Genomic DNA, 17,908 nt, shown 5'->3' on the forward strand with positions numbered 1-17,908 from the left:
CCGCCCTTTCGATCTGGATTCTTCTGTAGAATCTTTGATTAAAATGTTTAGTAGTGGTGGCTGGGCACCAACCAGTTCTGGTCTCATGAGAAAGGAAAGCAGTTAGGGAGGCAGTTAGCCACACATTCCATTTTCTCCTTCTATTCCTGCCTGTCCTTCTTCCTCTGTTCTCCAGGTGAGTAGAGACCAATTGTTGTGCCTTAGATGGCTGCTTGTGAGCTTTTAAGACCCCAAATACTATCTATGGAACTAGCAGGTAGAACAGAAACACTAAACATGTTATTAGGCCAGTTAACTGGGATGTCCCATGAAACCTTGACCCTAAACCTAGGAGGTGAATTTTTTATGAAAATGTCTTGAGACCCCAGGTGTTGACACTGAGCCTAAGAACACACTTGGGAAGCTACCCCTTCTCTCAATTCAGCGATAGCGTCTCCTCTGAACTCTGGACTTGACCTCTCCTGCCCTCCTCAGTGGCATTATTTCTCCATTTGGTAGAACACTGATGAAGTGGGGTTGAATTTGCCTGCTGCCAGGCTGCTAATGAGCATCTATCCTTGGGATGGACTGCCTTCTCCACTGGGTTCTGCCTTTTGCAGCCAGTGTCACTAGACTTCAGCCAGTGTCTCAGAGAGCTCGGAGTCAGCCGTCATTGCACCCCCTGCTCTCTCAAAGGCCCTAAGTTGCATTCCTCCTCCTTTGGGAAGTGGTTAAGGCCATGGGCTGTGGAGCCAGACCAGCTTGGATTTGACTCCTGGCTCCATTTCTTACAGGCCCTGGTAGACACCAGCCGCTATTTGAAGTAACTTGACTTTTCTGGGCTTCCGTGTTCTCATTTGTAGACTGGGTGTAACAGACCCTACGTCTGGAGGCCATTAAGTGAGAAGCAGCTTCTGCTTGCTTATTCTCTAGAAAGCAAGGCTGATGTAGCTGACCTGCTTGCCCTCTTTGTTTCTCTCTTCAGCTGAGTGAGGAGTTGGACCAGGTGGTTGAGAACTCTGAGCAGGCAGAGGAGCAGGAAAAGGAAACGGTCAAAATCCAAGGCCCAGGTGTCTTACCAGGTGAGCAGGCTCAGTGCTGGGGCGGAAGTGCTGGAGAGCTGCTGCGCTGATGCTGGAGCCCGAGGCTGAGTCCACGCATCTCTCCACCTGGGTTCTTGGAGAGGAGGAGCCCCTGTCCTGCACCCTGGTGTCGGATCTCATGTATTGCCCTAGTTTTAAAGCCATACAAATTTAACTAGCCTTGGGACAGAGAATACTTCCAGGGTGGTGCCTGCTTAGCCCCTGAGGCCAGGCCATTAGATACCCTAGCAAGGGCTTTGGGCTTCTGCTTTTCCTTCCTCCTTCCCTAGGAAGCTGCTAGCAGTTGGTCCTCTAACATCTGGGCCACTTCCCAGAGCCCTCTGGGAGGATATCTACTAGGTCCCGCCTCCTGACTTCAGGCTTCCAGCACTTCCGCCCAGCTGAGTGAACAGGGTCCTGTCTGTCTTGTCTGTCACATGGCATCTCATGGAGCCTCCAGCGACATACACAGTATTGACCACTTCTTCCTTCCGGATACACTCTGCTCCCTTAACTTCTCCTCTTATGGTCACTCCTAGACTGCTTTGCAGTCACATCTTAGCTCTTGGGTGTTAGATCTTTGTCCTACGCTCCCTTCTCTCACTCCTTCCCCTCTTGCTGGGCAGTCTACCCAGGCCCCCTAATGTGTGTCTGCTTGCTCATCTCTGCTATAAACCTGTATATCCTCTATATATCCAACTGCCTAGGTGACAGCTCTGCTTGGATGTCTTGAAGGTACGCTAAACTCCACATGTTCAAAGTTGACTTAATCATCTCTTCTCTCAGCTGTTGAATTGTGTCCCCCAGAAAGTTATGTTGAAGTTCTAGCCCACCTGTACCTGCAAATATAACCTTGTTGGAAATAGGCATTTTCTTTTATGTGATGAGGTCATACAGGAGGAGTAGGATGGGTCCTTGAGCTAACTGAGCATAGCAGGCAGTGGAGTGGGCAAATCCCCCCTTCTTTGGTAAGAGTGCTAAGTATCAGCATGAATCCAGTTCGCACCTCGAAATTGATCTAGTCATCACTTCCCTACTTCTCCATCCTTGTCACCAACCGCTCCAAGCAGTACTCTCTCTCATCCCAGCCACCTGGGCTGAGGTCAGGGGGCACTGGTTGCAAACTCAGAAATCCACATGATTCCCTCCACTTCAGAGCAGCTGGCTCTTCTTTCTCTTCCCTAGCCACCTGGGGACTAGGTCAGAACAAAATGTTCTCTCTCTCTAACCCAGAAGCTCCACTAAGTCCCCATCTTCCAAAGCCTTTAGTGGCCATGGTCAATTACATCACACCTCCTGAGGCTTAGTGTCGGCCCCCAGGTGGTCTGGCTCTCAGGGACCCAGAACAGAAGGCCAGGTGGTTTTCTGTACCTCACATTTCTAAGCCTAATCCCCTGTGAGTGGTGTTACAAAGAGCAGAACAGACACAGGTACACACAGGAGGGAAGAGACCATGTGGAGAACCATCTACCAGCAAAGAACACCTGGGGCTACAGTCAAGGAAGGACCCTTCCCCAGAGCCAGTGCCCTGATTTGGACTTCTAGCCCCTAAAACTGAGAGACAATAAACTTGTTTTCTTAGAAGCCACCCACTTGTGGTATTTTTTGCCATAGCAGCACTAGGAAATGAGCCAGTGCTCACTGTTTCCAGGAATGGCATTGCCATTTGAGCCTGGGAGTCATTCTTACTGCTTCCGTTTCTTCTCCCCTCTTTCTCCACCCTTCAGCAGTGCTGCCCTTTTATTTTGAGCCTCACTCACTACCACCACAGGGTCTTTTCGGTGTTCTACTCCTCTGCCTGGAATTCTCTTCCCTCCATCACCTAGTTAATGCCTAACCATTCTTCACCTCTCAGCTCACGCATGTCTCTACAGAGCCTCTCTGACCTCTGTCCTGGCCGCATCACTTCCCACCCTCCACCCCTGTCACCCGTAGCCTCTGTGTTTCTCTGTGGTTGTTGCTGGTGGCATGTGTGTTTGTTTGTGTGACTTTGGCTCATGCCTGCATTCTAGGTTAACGTCTGTTTATTCTAGAATGTATGCTCCGTGAGAGCAGAGACCTGTCTGTCTTGCTCACCATGCAATAAATACTTGTTGAATGAGTGAATGGAGCCCTAGCCTGACTTCAGCTTTTTGGGTGGATTGGGGGATGTGGGGTTTTGCTCCCCTTGACTCCTGTATCTGTGGGGAAGGGGAACGGGATAGGAAATTCTGTAATTCTGCCTCGTCCTTAGAGAAAACTGTGTAGAAGGAGAGAGGCTGGGAAAGCTGAAGGTTACTGACTGCTCCTCCATATCAGGCCTGTCAGACCCGTGCCCCATTTAATTCTCAAAACGACCCTCTGAGAACTCAAATTTTTATTAAAAAAAACAAAAGCCAGACAAACTGGAACAGTAGAGAAAGAACGCCCTGAGACACTCTTCAAACCTAGAGCCAAGTCTATCCCCCTGAGATCACCTTTTAGCAAAATATATTGCCCATAAGATTGTGACCTATTTAAAAGCCATCAGCATGAGACCAGAAGGTTAACAGTTAATTAAAAGCAAGAATGAGAAGATAAGGGGCAGGGAAACCAGAATACTGGAAAGGGAACAAACGACACAGTTAAAGAGGTGTTGACACATTGTGATAAATGTAACTAATGTCACTGAACAGTTTGTGTGGGAATTGTCAAATACAAACTTTCTTGTAAACTTTCACAAAAAACTCAATGAAATATTTAAAAAAACACAAGCATCCCTGTGAGTGGTTATCCTCATTTTTATAGATGAGGACCTGAGGCTCAGTGATGGTGAGGGAAGGGTGGGAGATCAAGTAGCTAGTAAACAGACAGAGCCTAACCTGAGCTGGGTCTGACCCCAAGCCCATGCCCTTTCTACTACACCATTGGCTTTCAGAAACATTCTAAGCATACTTTTGTTAAAGCCCTGTATGTAAAAGGCAGTGGCATGGTTGTCCCCCTACTCTCACCCTGGCAATGCCTAGAAAGCCATCAGGCTCCAGGGAGAGCAGCTTGGAAGCCCTGCACAGCCCTCTTGCTCCAGTCAGAAGAGAATAGATGGAGGCAGCAAGAGGAGGAGAGAGATCAGACTTGGAAAGATGAGGGTGTTCCCTTTTATAGCAAACGTCCAGGCTGCCCCATTGAGATTCCTGGCATCTCAAAGCCTGAGGTCAGAGCAGGAAGCCAGGCCCCCAGTAGAGCAAATTTTGGGAAGCTTTACTGACTGGCAAGAGCCTCACCTGCTTTTGGGTGACCCCCGCTGGACTCATCTCCTTTCTAGACCTTAGAAGATCCAGTTCTTAGAAGTCCATTTGGCTAGTCTCAACTGAGACTTGGTCCAAAGTCGGTGGTTGGTCTCCTACTACAGAACAATTAGAGTTCATTTCCTGCCTCTGAGCCCTCTAACAATGACAACAATAACAGTAATGGCGACAGTGGCCGCCATTATCGGGTGCTGTTATGAGTCGGAATTGACTCGATGGCACTGGGTTGGGCGGGTCACTTACCAGGTCTTTGTAGGACTTTTGGTGTGCGCTTTACCACACAAGTCTTCACAGCCCCCCTGTGAGGGACATGGCTGTCCTAGTTTACAGTGAGGAGCGTAAGCTACAGAGCGCTTGAGCAGTGCTCAGTGCTCGGAGCTGATGAGTGGCAGAGCTTCCCTGCTCACATCCTCCCCTCTCTCCACCAGAGTCGCTCACGGACAACTTCACCTGTCGTGGTGAGTGTTAAAACCACAAGGGGATATGTAAGGCATGGCCAATCCCAGGAGCTCTGAACATGTAGACAGAGAAGGCAAGTTAGTCAAAGAGACAGCATACCGTCCTTCTGCAGAGCCTTCCTGGACCTCCCTGACCAGGTCGTTTTCCCCGTTATGTGCTTTCCTGGCATTCACTGCTTTCTCTGTGCTGTGCCTAGCACAGGTGGGAGTCCACATTTATTAGGATTCTTTGATTAATTGCTGTCATCCATCTGCCCTGCTCCTGAGTTCTGTGAGCCACAAAGACTTTGTTTCACCTTAGACTGGGTTCCCTAGAGAAGCAAAACCAATAAAGCATATAAATATAAACAGAGGGAGATTTATGTCAAAGAAACGGCTCATGCGATTGTAGAGGCCGGAATGACCCCAAGTCCATGGATTAGGATAGAGGTTTCTCCTGACTCATGTGGCTGCAGGGCTGGCGAACCCAAGATCGATAGGTCGGAGAACAGGGCTCTGCTCACAGACTGTGAAGATCCAGAAGTCCCAAGATCTGCAGATAAGCTGATAGCTCAAGCCCCAAGAACCGGAGGTCAGAGGAACAGGAGGCAGCCGCAGGATCTAGAGTGAGCAGAAAGCCAGAAGAAGGTCTGCTTATATTTGGATGCGGGCCACACCCCTAAGGAAACTCCCTTTCAACTGATTGGCTACTCACAGCAGATTCAGTTATGGGAGTGACCGCATATAATCACTGAGGATCAAGGCCCAGCCAAGCCGACACACAGCCTTCACCATCACACCCTCCCCCCTTTCACTATAACCCCAGTGCCTAGTAGAGTGCCTGGCCCAGGGTAGGTGCTCTGTATGTTTGTGGAATGAATGAATAAGGGCCAAATAAATGGTAGACAGGTGCCTCAGGAGTGAGTGAAGGAGGGCTGGTTTGTGGAACATTCAGGTGAAAAAGAAGGGGCTGGCCAGAAAGGAGAGATGGCGTGAATAAATAAATATGTAGAGGTGGCAATAAAATAAAATGTTCAGAGAAGAGCGTAGCACAGCATGGTTGGAGCGGAGGGTTGGTGAGGGAAGTGGAGGGAGCTGAGGTTGGGAAGATAGATGGGGTCAGATTGGGAGGCGGGTTTGTGTGCCAGGGTTAGGGCTTTATTTAGGGGAGCAGGGGAATAAGAAGAGTAAAGTGTGGATTTAGGAAGATGGGTGTGGCGGTAGTGTGGGGCTGGGTTAGAAGTGAGGAAAGGTAACGGTGCCACGTCAAAGGCTAACATGATAGGCTGCTTTGATGTGGGCGAGTGGGAGAAGTCATGTGACTGGAGAGCAGTCATTTCCAGAGGTGGAGTCTGGAGCAGATGGCTTAGAAGGGAAGATGCCTGGCTGTTGTAGACATACCAGCTTCAGTCTTGTGGTGCATCTGTTTGGAGAGGGCCCTGAGGCAGTGAGACATGTAGGGCAGACTGGAGACAGGTGGGGCTGGAGATGGAAAGTGGAAGAGGTCCTGGAGGGTGAGGGCTGAGGGCCTTGAAAAAGCAGAGACGGTGTAGAATGAGCAGGGGAGGGCCGTGTGGACTGACATTTGTCCACATTTGGGGCCAGAAGAGGAGGTGGAGTTGTTGAATGGAGGGCCTTGAGCCAGGAGTAGCAAGATGGAAGGACAGTGATAGGGTGCTGAGTGTACTGAGCACCTAGCAGCATAGAGTCCAGTTCAACACCCAGACATTCAGGCTTACGTTCCCAAACTTACTTCCTGGGATAAATAATTCCATACCGTAATATAGTAAATGCCTGAATCTGTTCATTTTGTCTCTATCAAGGGAATCACAACTGTTTATTATTCTTAAAGGGAGAAATCAGAGCAGACGTGCTAATTGAATAAGCAGCGTGTTACATTAGAGATGTCATCAAATAGACTGAGGAAATCACTTGACAAATGACTCGTTAGAATTAAGTCTCTGTGGAAACAATTGTACGTTAATAGAATAGACGAAGAAAGCAACCAAAGGAAAAAGATAAATTGGACTTCAAAATGAAAAATGTACATAAAGAACGCTATTAAGAAAGTGAAAAGAGAATCCACAGAAAAGATGAAATTTGCCAATCATGTATCTACTAAAGGTCTTATATTTAGAACGTAGTATTTAGACTATATAAAGGACTCTCACAAATCAGCAATAAAAGGACCAACCCAATTTAATAATAGACAAAGCATCTTAGTAGACATTTCTCAGAAGATACAGCGATGGCCAATAAATCCATTGTGGTTGAGTCAGTTCCTACTCATAGTGACCCTATAGGCACATGAAAAGATGTTCAACATCATGAGTCATCAGGGAAATACAGATTAAAAACCACAATGAGAAATCGATTCACACCCATTCCGAACCAAAACCCATAGCCATTGAGCCTATTCTGACTCATCGTGACCCTACAGGATAGAATAGAAGTGCCCCATAGGGTTTCCAAGGTTGTAAATCTTTAGGGAAGCAGACTGCTGCACCTTTCTGCCACAGAGCAGCTGGTGGATTCAAACCACTGATCTTGCCGTTAGCAGCCTAGAGCCCTAACCACTGCACCACCAGGGCTCCTTTCACACCCATTAAAAAATTAGGGGGGCTAAATCAAAAGGACAGACAATAACAAGTATTGGAAGTTAGGGTGTGGACAAATTGAAACACTCGTATGTTGCTGCGGGGAATGTAAAATGGTACAGCTGCTGTGGAAAACAGGCCGTTCCTCAGGTAAACGTAGAGGTAACCCAGCAGATCCATTTGTAGGTATATACACAAGACAAAAATGTCAGTCCTCATACAAAAAACTTGTACACATATGTTCATAGCAGCATTATTCATTGTAGCCAAAAGGTAGAAACCACCCACATGTCCATAAACAGAATAATAAGTAAAATATGGACAGTTCATACAATGGGATATTATTGGGCAACTAAAAGAAATATACCTGCTACAACATGGACGAACCTTGAAAACATGCTAAGTGAAAGAAGTCAGACACAGGAGGTTATGTGTATGATTCTGTCAAATCTGTGGAGATAGAAAGTAGATTGGTAGTTCCCAGGGCCTGGGGAGGACGGGGAAGAGGGGCGGCTGCTGACAGGTGCAGGGTTTCTTTTTGGAGTGATGAGAATGTTCAGCAGTTAGACAGTGGTGATGGTGACATAACTGTGGATATACTAAAAACCACGGAGTGTATTCACTTTAAAAGGGTGAATTTTTGTGGAATATAAATTATGTATCAAAAGAAAGACCACATCATTAAAAAGGAAAAAATGGTTCAGAGTTCTTCCCTTCTTCGCAGTGAGAGTGGACATTCATCCAGTGCCCTCTGCTAAGGGGAGTTTGGCAGGGTGCAGCCAGTCCCCTTCCTCTGAACAAAGAGCCCACGATGGTCCGACTGCGGATACAGATACATCTGTCCGCCTCTGGTCCCGTAAGGTTTGTTTGTTTTAAAGTGAAAGCAGCTCTCTCGTTTTATCACTTCCCCCTAATGGTTTTAAAGACCCCAAACCCCTGGAGTAAATAAGCAGGGGGGCTGCAGGGTGCATCCTAGTCCCCTCAGCACCTCATCCTCCTGGCTTCATTCACCCGCCCGGCAGCCCTGCAGCCTTTCGCTCCCTCTCAGGGCAGCGCCTGCCGTGGCTGCTCTGCTCCTGCCGCAGGCACTGGCCGGGAAGCTTTGGAGGGGAAGCCCACTGGGCCTGGGCCACTCATGGGCTCCGGGCAGCAGCAGGGGCTGCATGTGATCAAGAAATGGCAGCAGCCAGGGCCTGGCACCCCCTCTTGCTGCACCCCAGATGTGTGCCAAGTCCTGATCCTGCTGCCAGTGAAGACCCCACCCAGCCCAGCGTCACCCCTGGCAAGGCCGGCCTCCTGTGTTTGGTGCATACAGCCCTCTGGCCTTGTCCAGTGGGCTCCCGTAAGGCTTTAATATAATAGGCTTTGCTGTGGGGATTTAACTGCGGATAGTATTGCCTGTATACAGTACGGTGTTCGCACAACAGCTGAATCTTTTAAGGCCCTATTTCACAGAGTGTGTTGTGGATGTTCAGCGATGTGTACCTGTGTTTTTTTGAGATCCATTTTCTTTCTTCTGGGATTCCAGTTGCATGTTGTCATATTGCTGGATATTGCCCCACAGGTATCTAGGCTGCACCTTTTTTTCAGTCTTTTCTTCAGATTAAATAATTTCTCTTCATTGATCTTTAAGTTCACTGATTTTTTCTTCTGCTGTCTTCTGTCTACTGTTAAGACTGTCAAGTGAATTTCAATTTAGTTCTTTTTATAGTTTGGATTTTTTGCTGCAATTCTTTATCCGTGTATTTTCCTTAAAGTCCTTTAAGTGCTTTAAAGTTCCTGTCTTCTAATTGCAACGTCTGGTTCATCTTGGCAGACGTTGCTTTGGACTCCTTTTTCTTATTCTTGAATATGGGTCATATTTTCTTATTTCTTTGCAAGTCTAATGGTTTTTGATTAAACATGACATTATAAACGACCTTACGGAGATTTTGGACTCTGTGTTTTGGCAGCTGATGTGGCTATCTCCTTTGCGTTAGCAGCAGTTGAAATCTCTACTTGGTTCTTTCAGTTTCCAGCTGCTGCTTTTTTGCTGGTACCCTGGAATCTGCAAACAAGGATTTGAGCATATCTTACATGCAGATTTGAGATTCACTTCCTCTGTGATGCCATTCCTTCCAGGATTTTCCCGTTGCTCTGCCTGAACTGTGCCTGGGAGGGCCTGGGGACTGCCCTCAAGCCAGAGCTACAGATTCACACTTCTCACCGGTTCCTGTCTTTCTTGGTAGACTCTCCAGTTTCTCCGATGCCTTCAAATGATTTTTAACTACATTGTCCACATTTTATAATTGTTACCTGAGGAAGAGTGGTGTGACCAAGCTGCTTTGCCGCTGTTGGAAGCCAGAAACCATTCTTTCTGGGCTTGCGTTCCATCTCCTCCCGGGGCACCCAGGCCTGTGCTCAGCTGTGGTTTGGTTGAGACAGGCCTTTCCCTCTGAGAGCAGTGGATCCAGCTGAGCAGCAGAAGGGGGCCAGGGCGCCACGGTGAGAGCAATTGAGGCTCAGGACGGTGACGGAGGACAGCTATGTCGTGGGACAGGCATCAGGACACATTTCATTAGTCATTTAGTCATGTACTGTTTAAGCACTGAACACTTTCTTCTTTTAGGCACTGAGTGAGAGGCTAGGGTTCCTTTGTGAACAAGACTAGCCCTGTCCCTAGCTCACAGCCTGGAGGCAAAAAAAGTCATGTAGACAGTGACAATGCAGGACAAAGTAGGGGACATTTAGGGCACCCTGGGGACACCAAGGAGGAGGTACCCAAATAAAGGAAGGCTTCTAGGGGAAATTCCTTTCTAAATTGAGGCCTGAAAGGTAAGTTTGGGGTCACCACTCCCTCCCCCAGCCCTCAGCTCCAGAGAGGTAGGGGTTGGCTCATTTGTTCGCTTCTAACTGTCCCTTTAGGAAGTGAACATCTTAAAGACAGTGAGTCTTCTAACTGTCCCTTTAGAAAGTGAACTTTTTAAAGACAGTAAGCGAGTCTTCTACCTGTATTTGCCTTTAGGAGGTGAACTTGAAGACAGTAAGCAAGCCTTATAACTTTGTCCCATTAGGAAGTAAACTTCCTGAAGACAGTAAGCGAGTCTCCTTCAGCTCTGTGTCCCCTGCCAGCAGAGCAGGTGTGGAGTAAACGCTTATAGGTGCCGTTTGTTGTGATGGGGGGGGTGGGGGTGGGGATGGGGTCTGGATGGCCTCGCCCTCCAGGGTAAAGTACCAGGCCTGGAGTCTGCTCAGGCCCTGGCTGCACACTGCCCTGTGCTTGGAGACACATGGTGGTGGTGTCATTGTTCAGCCCTGGACAGCGAGTCTGCCTCCAGCAGCATCCGCGTCAGCAAGGCCTGCCTGAAGAATGTCTTCTCAGTCCTGCTTATATTCATCTACCTGCTGCTCATGGCTGTGGCTGTCTTCCTGGTCTACCAGACCATCACGGACTTCCGTGAGAAACTCAAGCACCCTGTCATGTCTGTGTCCTACAAGGAGGTGAATCGCTATGATGCCCCAGGTAAAGCTTGCCCTGAACCAGGTGTCAGGACCCACATCTGGGGTGGCCCTGTCTCTGCCCCTTCAGCACACTGCTGGTCACTGCGGGTGGGGCAGGGCAGGGGAGGATGAGTGGGGTCCAGCTGTGGAGTACACACCCAAAGAGCTACTGTTCGTTCCTGGCAGAATGTGGTGTGTGCCAAGGAGAGAGATGGACAGAGCATCATGGGGTCACTGCAGAGCTGGGTGGTCAAGGAAAACTTCGAGAGGTGGGATTAGAGCTGGGCCTAGAAAAGCACAGAGATTGAAGAGTTTCTGCAGGGAGGTGAGTGTAGGGAGGCAGAGGGCTTCTTGCAGAGAATGAGGCTGGCCTGGCTGGAGCCAGCAGGCCAGTGAGGAGAAGTGCCAGGTAAGGCTGGCAAGGTTGGGGCTGAACTGTGGGGTGGGGAGGCAGCAGGGGCAGGCAAGGCCTGTCAGGTGGGCAGAGGCCTTTCCAGGCCACACCACACATCTCTGCTATCCCACTGGGTGTCTGGTGCCAGAGCAGGGGTCCATCTCTGCTACCCTGTTGGGTATCTGGTACCAGAGCAGAAGTCCATCTCTGCTACAGAGTGGGCACCCTGCTCTGCCCAGCGGTGGGCTGGCATTGGGACTCTGGAAGCCGTGGGAGCAAATGGGAGCATGGGCTTGGGGGCTCAGGCTCCTGCTCACCCTGGGGTCTGCCACTGCCTGGCCACCCTGGGGTCTGTCCATCCCCGTGTCTGCCCACCCCGGTTTGCATCCCGGGGTCTGCCACCTGCCTGCCCGCCCTTGTGTCTGTCCTGCCCACCCTGGTATCTTACCATCCTGGGGTCTGCCACCTGCCTGCCCACCCTCGTATCCATCTCCGTGTCTACCCACTGCTCTGCTCGCCCTGGTGTCTGCCCACCCCAGTGACCACCCTGGGGTTTGCCACCTGCCTGCCCACCCCAGGGTCTGCTACCTGCTCTGCACCCAGGGTGCCTGTGGCCTGGTATCCCAGCTCTTTCCCTGCCTTTGCCTGTCTCATTGTTTGCCCCTCTTTACCCTGGTAGTCTGGTTTGGTCCTCCTTCCTCTGTTGGCCTTCCTTCCTCTGCTGGTCTTCCTTTCTCTGTTGGCCTTCCTTCCTCTGCTGGTCTTCCTTTCTCTGTTGGCCTTCCTTTCTCTCTTGACCTTCCTTCCTCTGTTGGCTTTCCTTCTTCTGTTGGCCTACCTTCCTCTGTTGGCCTCCTGGCCTCTCTGATGCCGCTGTCACTGCTGCGTGTCTGCTCTGGAGCCCGACAGCTACTGTCAGAGCCTTTAATTCGATGCCTCAGCTGGGGGAGGTGAGACTGTTGGGGTGTCATTTTCACACTGGGAGCCCCCATCAGAGCAGGAAGGGAGAGAGAAAATGAGATCTGGGAAACGCCACCCAGAACCTCTTGGTGAATCTACAGATGTAATGGGGCTGGTGTGACTGGCACTGCTAGGCTTTGCCCAGGGCTGCCCCTGGGGTGTGTGGAGCAGGGTTCTGAAGTGGAGTGGTTTTTGGTATAGACTTTGGGGCTGCTGTGTCCCAGGACAGGAGAGGGTGTGCTGAGGGGAATCGTCCCCTCCATTAGACTGGGGCTTTGGACGGCACGGCACATGGCTCTGGAACCTTTTCCTTCCTCCTCAGCAGTCGCCTAGGGGGTCCTGAATATGGGCTATTGGTGGGCGTGAGATGATTTTCAGGCGTGTGGTCAGGGACGGCGACTTCTGATGTCTGCCTCGCCTGTTTGTGCTCCCAGGTCTTGCCCTGTACCCCGGTCAGGCTCAGTTGCTTAGCTGTGAGCACCATTACGAGGTCATTCCTCCTCTGAGGAGCCCTGGCCAGCCGGGAGACATGAACTGTACCACCCAGAGGATCAACTACACAGACCCTTTCTCCAATCAGACCATGGTAAGTCCTGTCGCTCCGACTGAGTCTGGGTCATGCGCTCTGCTAGCCCTGCACCCCAGAGGCTCAGGGCTGCTCCAGAGGCCCTTCCATCCTACCTTCTTTCTCAGACTCCCGTGGTATGGGTCCTGAGCTTAAGCAGACCTGAGGGTGTGACAGGTGGAGGCTTGGCCATGGCTGGCTTGCCTGTACTCAGGAAGGGAAGTCAGAGACTGTCAGCCTTGTCTGAACCCTCAGGGATTCCTGATAACTTAATAAGATCCTGTCCTTGACCCAAGGCTGACAGCACTAAAGGGCAGGGCCAGTGGGACATAGCAAAGTGGTTCCCATACTGACTGCTTGGCAGAATCTCTGGGATGCTTTTAGAAGAGTATAGATTACCAGGTTCCCTGTGAGGCCAGTTGAATCCTAATCTCTTGGGATGGGATCTGGGAGTCCATACTTGGAAATAAATATGCTGATGTCAAGAGGGAACCTTGGTCTGGGACTCAGGGTTCCTGGCTGAGCCCCTGGCTCTGCCATTATGCACATACACACACACCAACTGATGGCAGGCAACCATGGAATCCACAAGGGAGGCAGGGAGAATTTTCAAAAGGAAGCAACTCCTGTAGAGGGATTTGAAGGCAGAGTAGAAAGTTTTTGTTTATATCTTTTTAATCTCATATTCTTGCTTCAGAAAGGATTGAAGGAACCCTGGTGGTGCAGTGGTTAAGAGCGTGGCTGCTAACCAAAAGGTCAGCAGTTCAAATCTCCCAGCTGCTCCTTGGAAACCTATGGGGCAGTTCTGCACTGTCCTGCAGGGTCGTTATGAGTCAGAGTCGACTCCATGGCAATGAGTTTGGTTTGGGTAAGTAAAATTTCCAGGTCAAAGAGAGGAAGGAAAGAGTTTCCAGGCCAAGGAACACTGTGCACCAAGATACAAAGGGATGAAACGGTATGTTGTGTTTGTGCTTCTGTGTGAAAAATTTCCGTAGTCTGGTGTTTCTGGAGAGTCAGCTGCCCCACAGTGGTGGGAGAGGAAGCTGTGGATGTAAGTGATGGCCAGGTGGGAAAAGCCCATGTGTCTTGCTGCGGAGCTGGACTTGAGCCACTGGGTAATTGGGAGCTATTAGTGGGATCTGAGATAAGAGAGGAGCCTCTTGTACAGTTGACACACTTGGCTGCTAACCGAAAAGTTGGAGGTGTGATCTCACCCACATGCACCTCTGAAAAATCAGCCACTGAGAGCCCTGTGGAGCGCAGTTCTACTCTGACACACGGGCTCGCCGCGAGTCAGAGCCATCTCAGTGGCAACTGGTTTAATGGGTTTTAAGAATGACTGTCATCAGCGGACCAGACATTTTGAGAAATAGTGTAAAATACAGTAGATTGGATCAGATTATTGGAGTAAAAAATCAGAGCAAATCCAGAACCCAAAACTGATGCAAGAGAGGCCCACCATAGAGGCGAACACTCTTCTTCCAGCTCCAAGCTCTGAGTCTGCAGGGTCAAAGAACAGGGTTGGCCAGAGGGCCGTCATGGGGTCATAACTGTGGAGCTGCCTGTTGGCCCCCAGAGCCACTGGGGTGGGTTGGATTCCGGGTGAAGGGCTCTGGAGCCGTTCTGTAAATAAGCTGAGGAGAAGGCTCCCTGCTTGCTCACTGGGGCAGAGGAGAGACATAGAGCAGAGCTTGAGCTTGGCCTTCCACAATGGACAGTGCCAGGAGGCAAAAGGAAATGAATTTCTCCCCCGGAGCGACACGTACAGATGAGAACCCAGCCTGCCAGTGATCTGACACGGCGTGGTTACGGCCAGCCACCCCCAGCAAGCAGAGGCCTGTCAGAAACAAGCGCACCATGTGGAAGACACCCACATGTGGCATCTAGTCAGCCTAACCTTTGTTCATAAATAAGAATGGAGAATGAAGTGTCACTAGACATTTGCAGGGAGCTCTGGTGGTGCAGTGGTTAAAGTGCTCAACTGCCAACTGAGAGGTCGGTGATTTGAACCCACCAGCTGCTCCACGGGAGAGAGATGTGGCAGTCGGCTTCCGTAAAGATTTACAGCCTTGAAAATCTATGGGGCAGTTGTCTTCTGTCTTAAAGGGTCGCTATGAGTCAGAATTGACCACAGCAGTGGGTTAGACATCTGCATGAAATCAACCAGTTGAGAGAAAAGGACTGACGTGAACAAACCAAGTGGACTCTAACATTGTTCTGTACTGCTGAGTCAATTCCGACCCATAGCGACCCTACAGGACAGAATAGAACTGTCCTAGGGGTCTCCTAGGCTAGAATCTTTACGGGAGCATATCGCCAGGTCTTTTCTCCCATGGAGAGTCTGGTGGGTTTGAACCACTGGCCTTTGGGTAGCAGCTAACACTTAACCATTGTGCCACCAATTCCTGGAATAGGGAAATGGAAGCTAACTTAAAAACGTAAAGGAAAATGATTTTTAAAAATTTTAAATAGAGCTCTGTGTACCATAGAAACTGTCTAGGTTCCCAGGTCTCTCGTTCCCTCCATGTAATGCACTAAGTGGATGCCTGTGACACGCTCATGTCTCATGTAGAACACACTAAGTGGGTGCCCGTGACACGCTCACGTCTCATGTAGGACACACTCCGTGGGTGTCCTTGACACGCTAATGTCTCATGTAGAACACACTAAGTGGGTGCCCATGACACGCTCACGTCTCATGTAGAACACACTAACTGGATGCCCGTGACACGCTCACGTAAAATGCACTAACTGGATGCCCGTGACATGCTCACGTCTCATGTAGAACACACTCAGTGGGTGTCCCTGACACGCTCACGTCTCATGTGGAACACACTAAGTGGGTGCCCATGACATGCTCATGTCTCGTGTAGAACACACTAAGTGGATGCCTGACACACTCGTGTCTCATGTGGAACACTAACTGGATGCCCGTGACACTCTCGCATCTCGTGCGGAGCACTAACTGGGTGCCCATGACACACTCACATCTCGTGTGGAGCACTAACTGGGTGCCTGTGAGAAGCTCATGTCTTGTGGCCAGCGCCGCCCTCTGGAGGCCAACCCTCTCTTGCGCTCTCCAGTTAGGAGTCAGATGTACTTGCCCCCAAACCTGCTTATGCCCGCTGTACTTGCACTTGTTAATGGTAGTTACATAATTTAACTAAATGTTGTAAAACCCATGAAGTAAGGAAAGTTGTTTCCATGAAAGCTGAGTGGAGTACAGTTACTGCCTACAGCCCTGGTTAGTCTCAATGCCTCTACACATGACTCCTTGCAGTCCACGAACTGCAGACTAATAGGGACCTTATCTCCCTGTGTCCATCATGCCCCCATCCCAATCCAGTGTCCTCCAGTGGAGGAGAAGTAAGATAAGAGCAGAACTCCCATTTGGAAAAGGAAGCGTGGGTCTCACTTAGCAGTCACTGGTCTGAGCTGCAGTGGAGTCCTGCTGGGTGGAACCATGCGACCCTTGCCTGGGCACCAAGTGAGACCTTATTTCTACTCTGGGAGGGATGCCCTTGTCCTCAGTAGCCCTTGGCCTTGTCCTCTGGGAGTTTCTTCCTTGCCAGTCTCCTCTGTGGCCCTGTTTCAAGTGAACGTTAGAAAATACGCCTCCTTGCGGGCTACGCAGCTCTCCCCGCTTATGGACTGAGTTGGTTAGAATGAGCGGTCACAGATTTGAGGGTTTGCTTGTTATTCTCCTTCTTCTCCCCTCCACGTTTGACACATTGAGATTTCTTCAGAAACGTGTAGATCCTTCTGGTCATGTACACGTGACAGGGACCACAGTCAGGAGTATCATCTGGGCATATGTCTCAAATCTTCAGGGGCTCATTTGTTTTCTGTTCTTCTAGACCCATCTCTTGGGCTTCAACTTAACGGCCGTTAACTTCTCCAAGTATCGGTTGGCCCAGTAAGGGTCACAGCCTTCCAGGCTTCAGGATCCGCATCTGTTTCCTCACCGCCCGCCATTTTCCCACCAGCCAAATGTTAAGCTCATGCCTCTTTTTTTTTTTAGGCTTTTGTAACCATAGCACTCTAGTTCCAGATAACCATTTATATACTAGTCAGAGTACGTTCTGAGCTACTGTATGAGAAATACACACCCAACACGCAACGGCCGAGACAAGGTAGAAGTCTGTTACTCTTCAGTGATGGTCGGGCACTTGGGCAGTGCACACAGTTGGCAGCGCTGCCCCTGAGGGTTGTCAGGCTCTGTCTTGTCACTGGGTGCTGTGCTGGTCCACGTGGTCAGAACCGCTCTGCAGCATGTGTGCACGTGCCCGCTCCGGGATGCTGAGGTGAAGTAGAGGACAGGCAGTTCCCTCTCAGGGAAATGATGGAGTCCCACAAGTCACTTCCACCACAGTCCAGCAGTTCTTCGCTGTGCCACATCCCAGGCAGAAATGAGGCCTCAGCGGGGCGGCCTTCGGTTCTGCCGAAATCTGGGGCCAGGGACTTGGTCGTAGCACTGGAGGGAGATGTGGGCGATGGACACTAGGGCAGTTAGCAGTCTCTGCTGCACACTTGAAATGTCACGGAAAGTTTGGAAACAATAGATGGAGAAAGATCTCTCACAGAAATGCAGCTATAACCAGAAAGAGTGGAGTGGCAATATTATCAGCTAAACGGAATTCATGGTGCAAAGGATTAAAAGCGGACTGTTTAATCTTGACAAGGTCCGACTCCACTACTCTCCACAGGGAAGATTGAACAGTCACAAATCTGTACGTAGAAAACCAAAAAACTAAACCCGTTGCTGTCGAGTGGATTCTAACTCATAGCGTGACTCTACAGGACAGAGCAGAAGTGCCCCATAGGGTTTTCAGGGAGTGGCTGGTGGATTCAAACTGCCCACCTTTTGGTTAGCAGCCATGCTCTTAACCACTGCGCCATCAGGGCTCTGCTCTACGTACAAAACAGCATATCATTTGTAGATTTTAAGCAAAACCTGTTAGAAATGAAAGATAAACACCTTAGAGTGTGACTTTACCACCTCCTCAGAAATTCGCAGATCAAACAAACAAAAAATAGTGTCGTAGATTGAATTATGTCCCCCCAAAATGTATCAATTTGGCTGGGCCATGCTTCCCGGTATTGTGTGATTTTCATATATGTTGTAAATCCTGCCTCTCTGATGTTAATGAC

The 17,908-nt window shown here is 49.8% G+C and overlaps 1 protein-coding gene across 6 annotated transcripts in view; it reads left to right on the forward strand.

The window, feature by feature from the left end:
- The window catches only part of PACC1 (proton activated chloride channel 1), a 32,424-nt gene that overhangs the window by 3,705 nt on the left and 10,811 nt on the right, over window positions 1-17,908 (forward strand). For 3 of the 6 annotated variants that reach the window (XM_064276930.1, XM_064276931.1, XM_064276935.1), the window contains exons 2-4: window positions 965-1,061; window positions 10,651-10,860; window positions 12,627-12,778. In XM_064276930.1, the coding sequence (XP_064133000.1) occupies window positions 965-1,061; window positions 10,651-10,860; window positions 12,627-12,778 (459 nt within the window). The other 3 variants (XM_064276934.1, XM_064276933.1, XM_064276932.1) reach the window with 3 other exon arrangements.

The sequence above is a fragment of the Loxodonta africana genome, chromosome 25 (assembly GCF_030014295.1).
Source record: "Loxodonta africana isolate mLoxAfr1 chromosome 25, mLoxAfr1.hap2, whole genome shotgun sequence".
NCBI classification, from domain to species: Eukaryota; Metazoa; Chordata; class Mammalia; order Proboscidea; family Elephantidae; genus Loxodonta; species Loxodonta africana.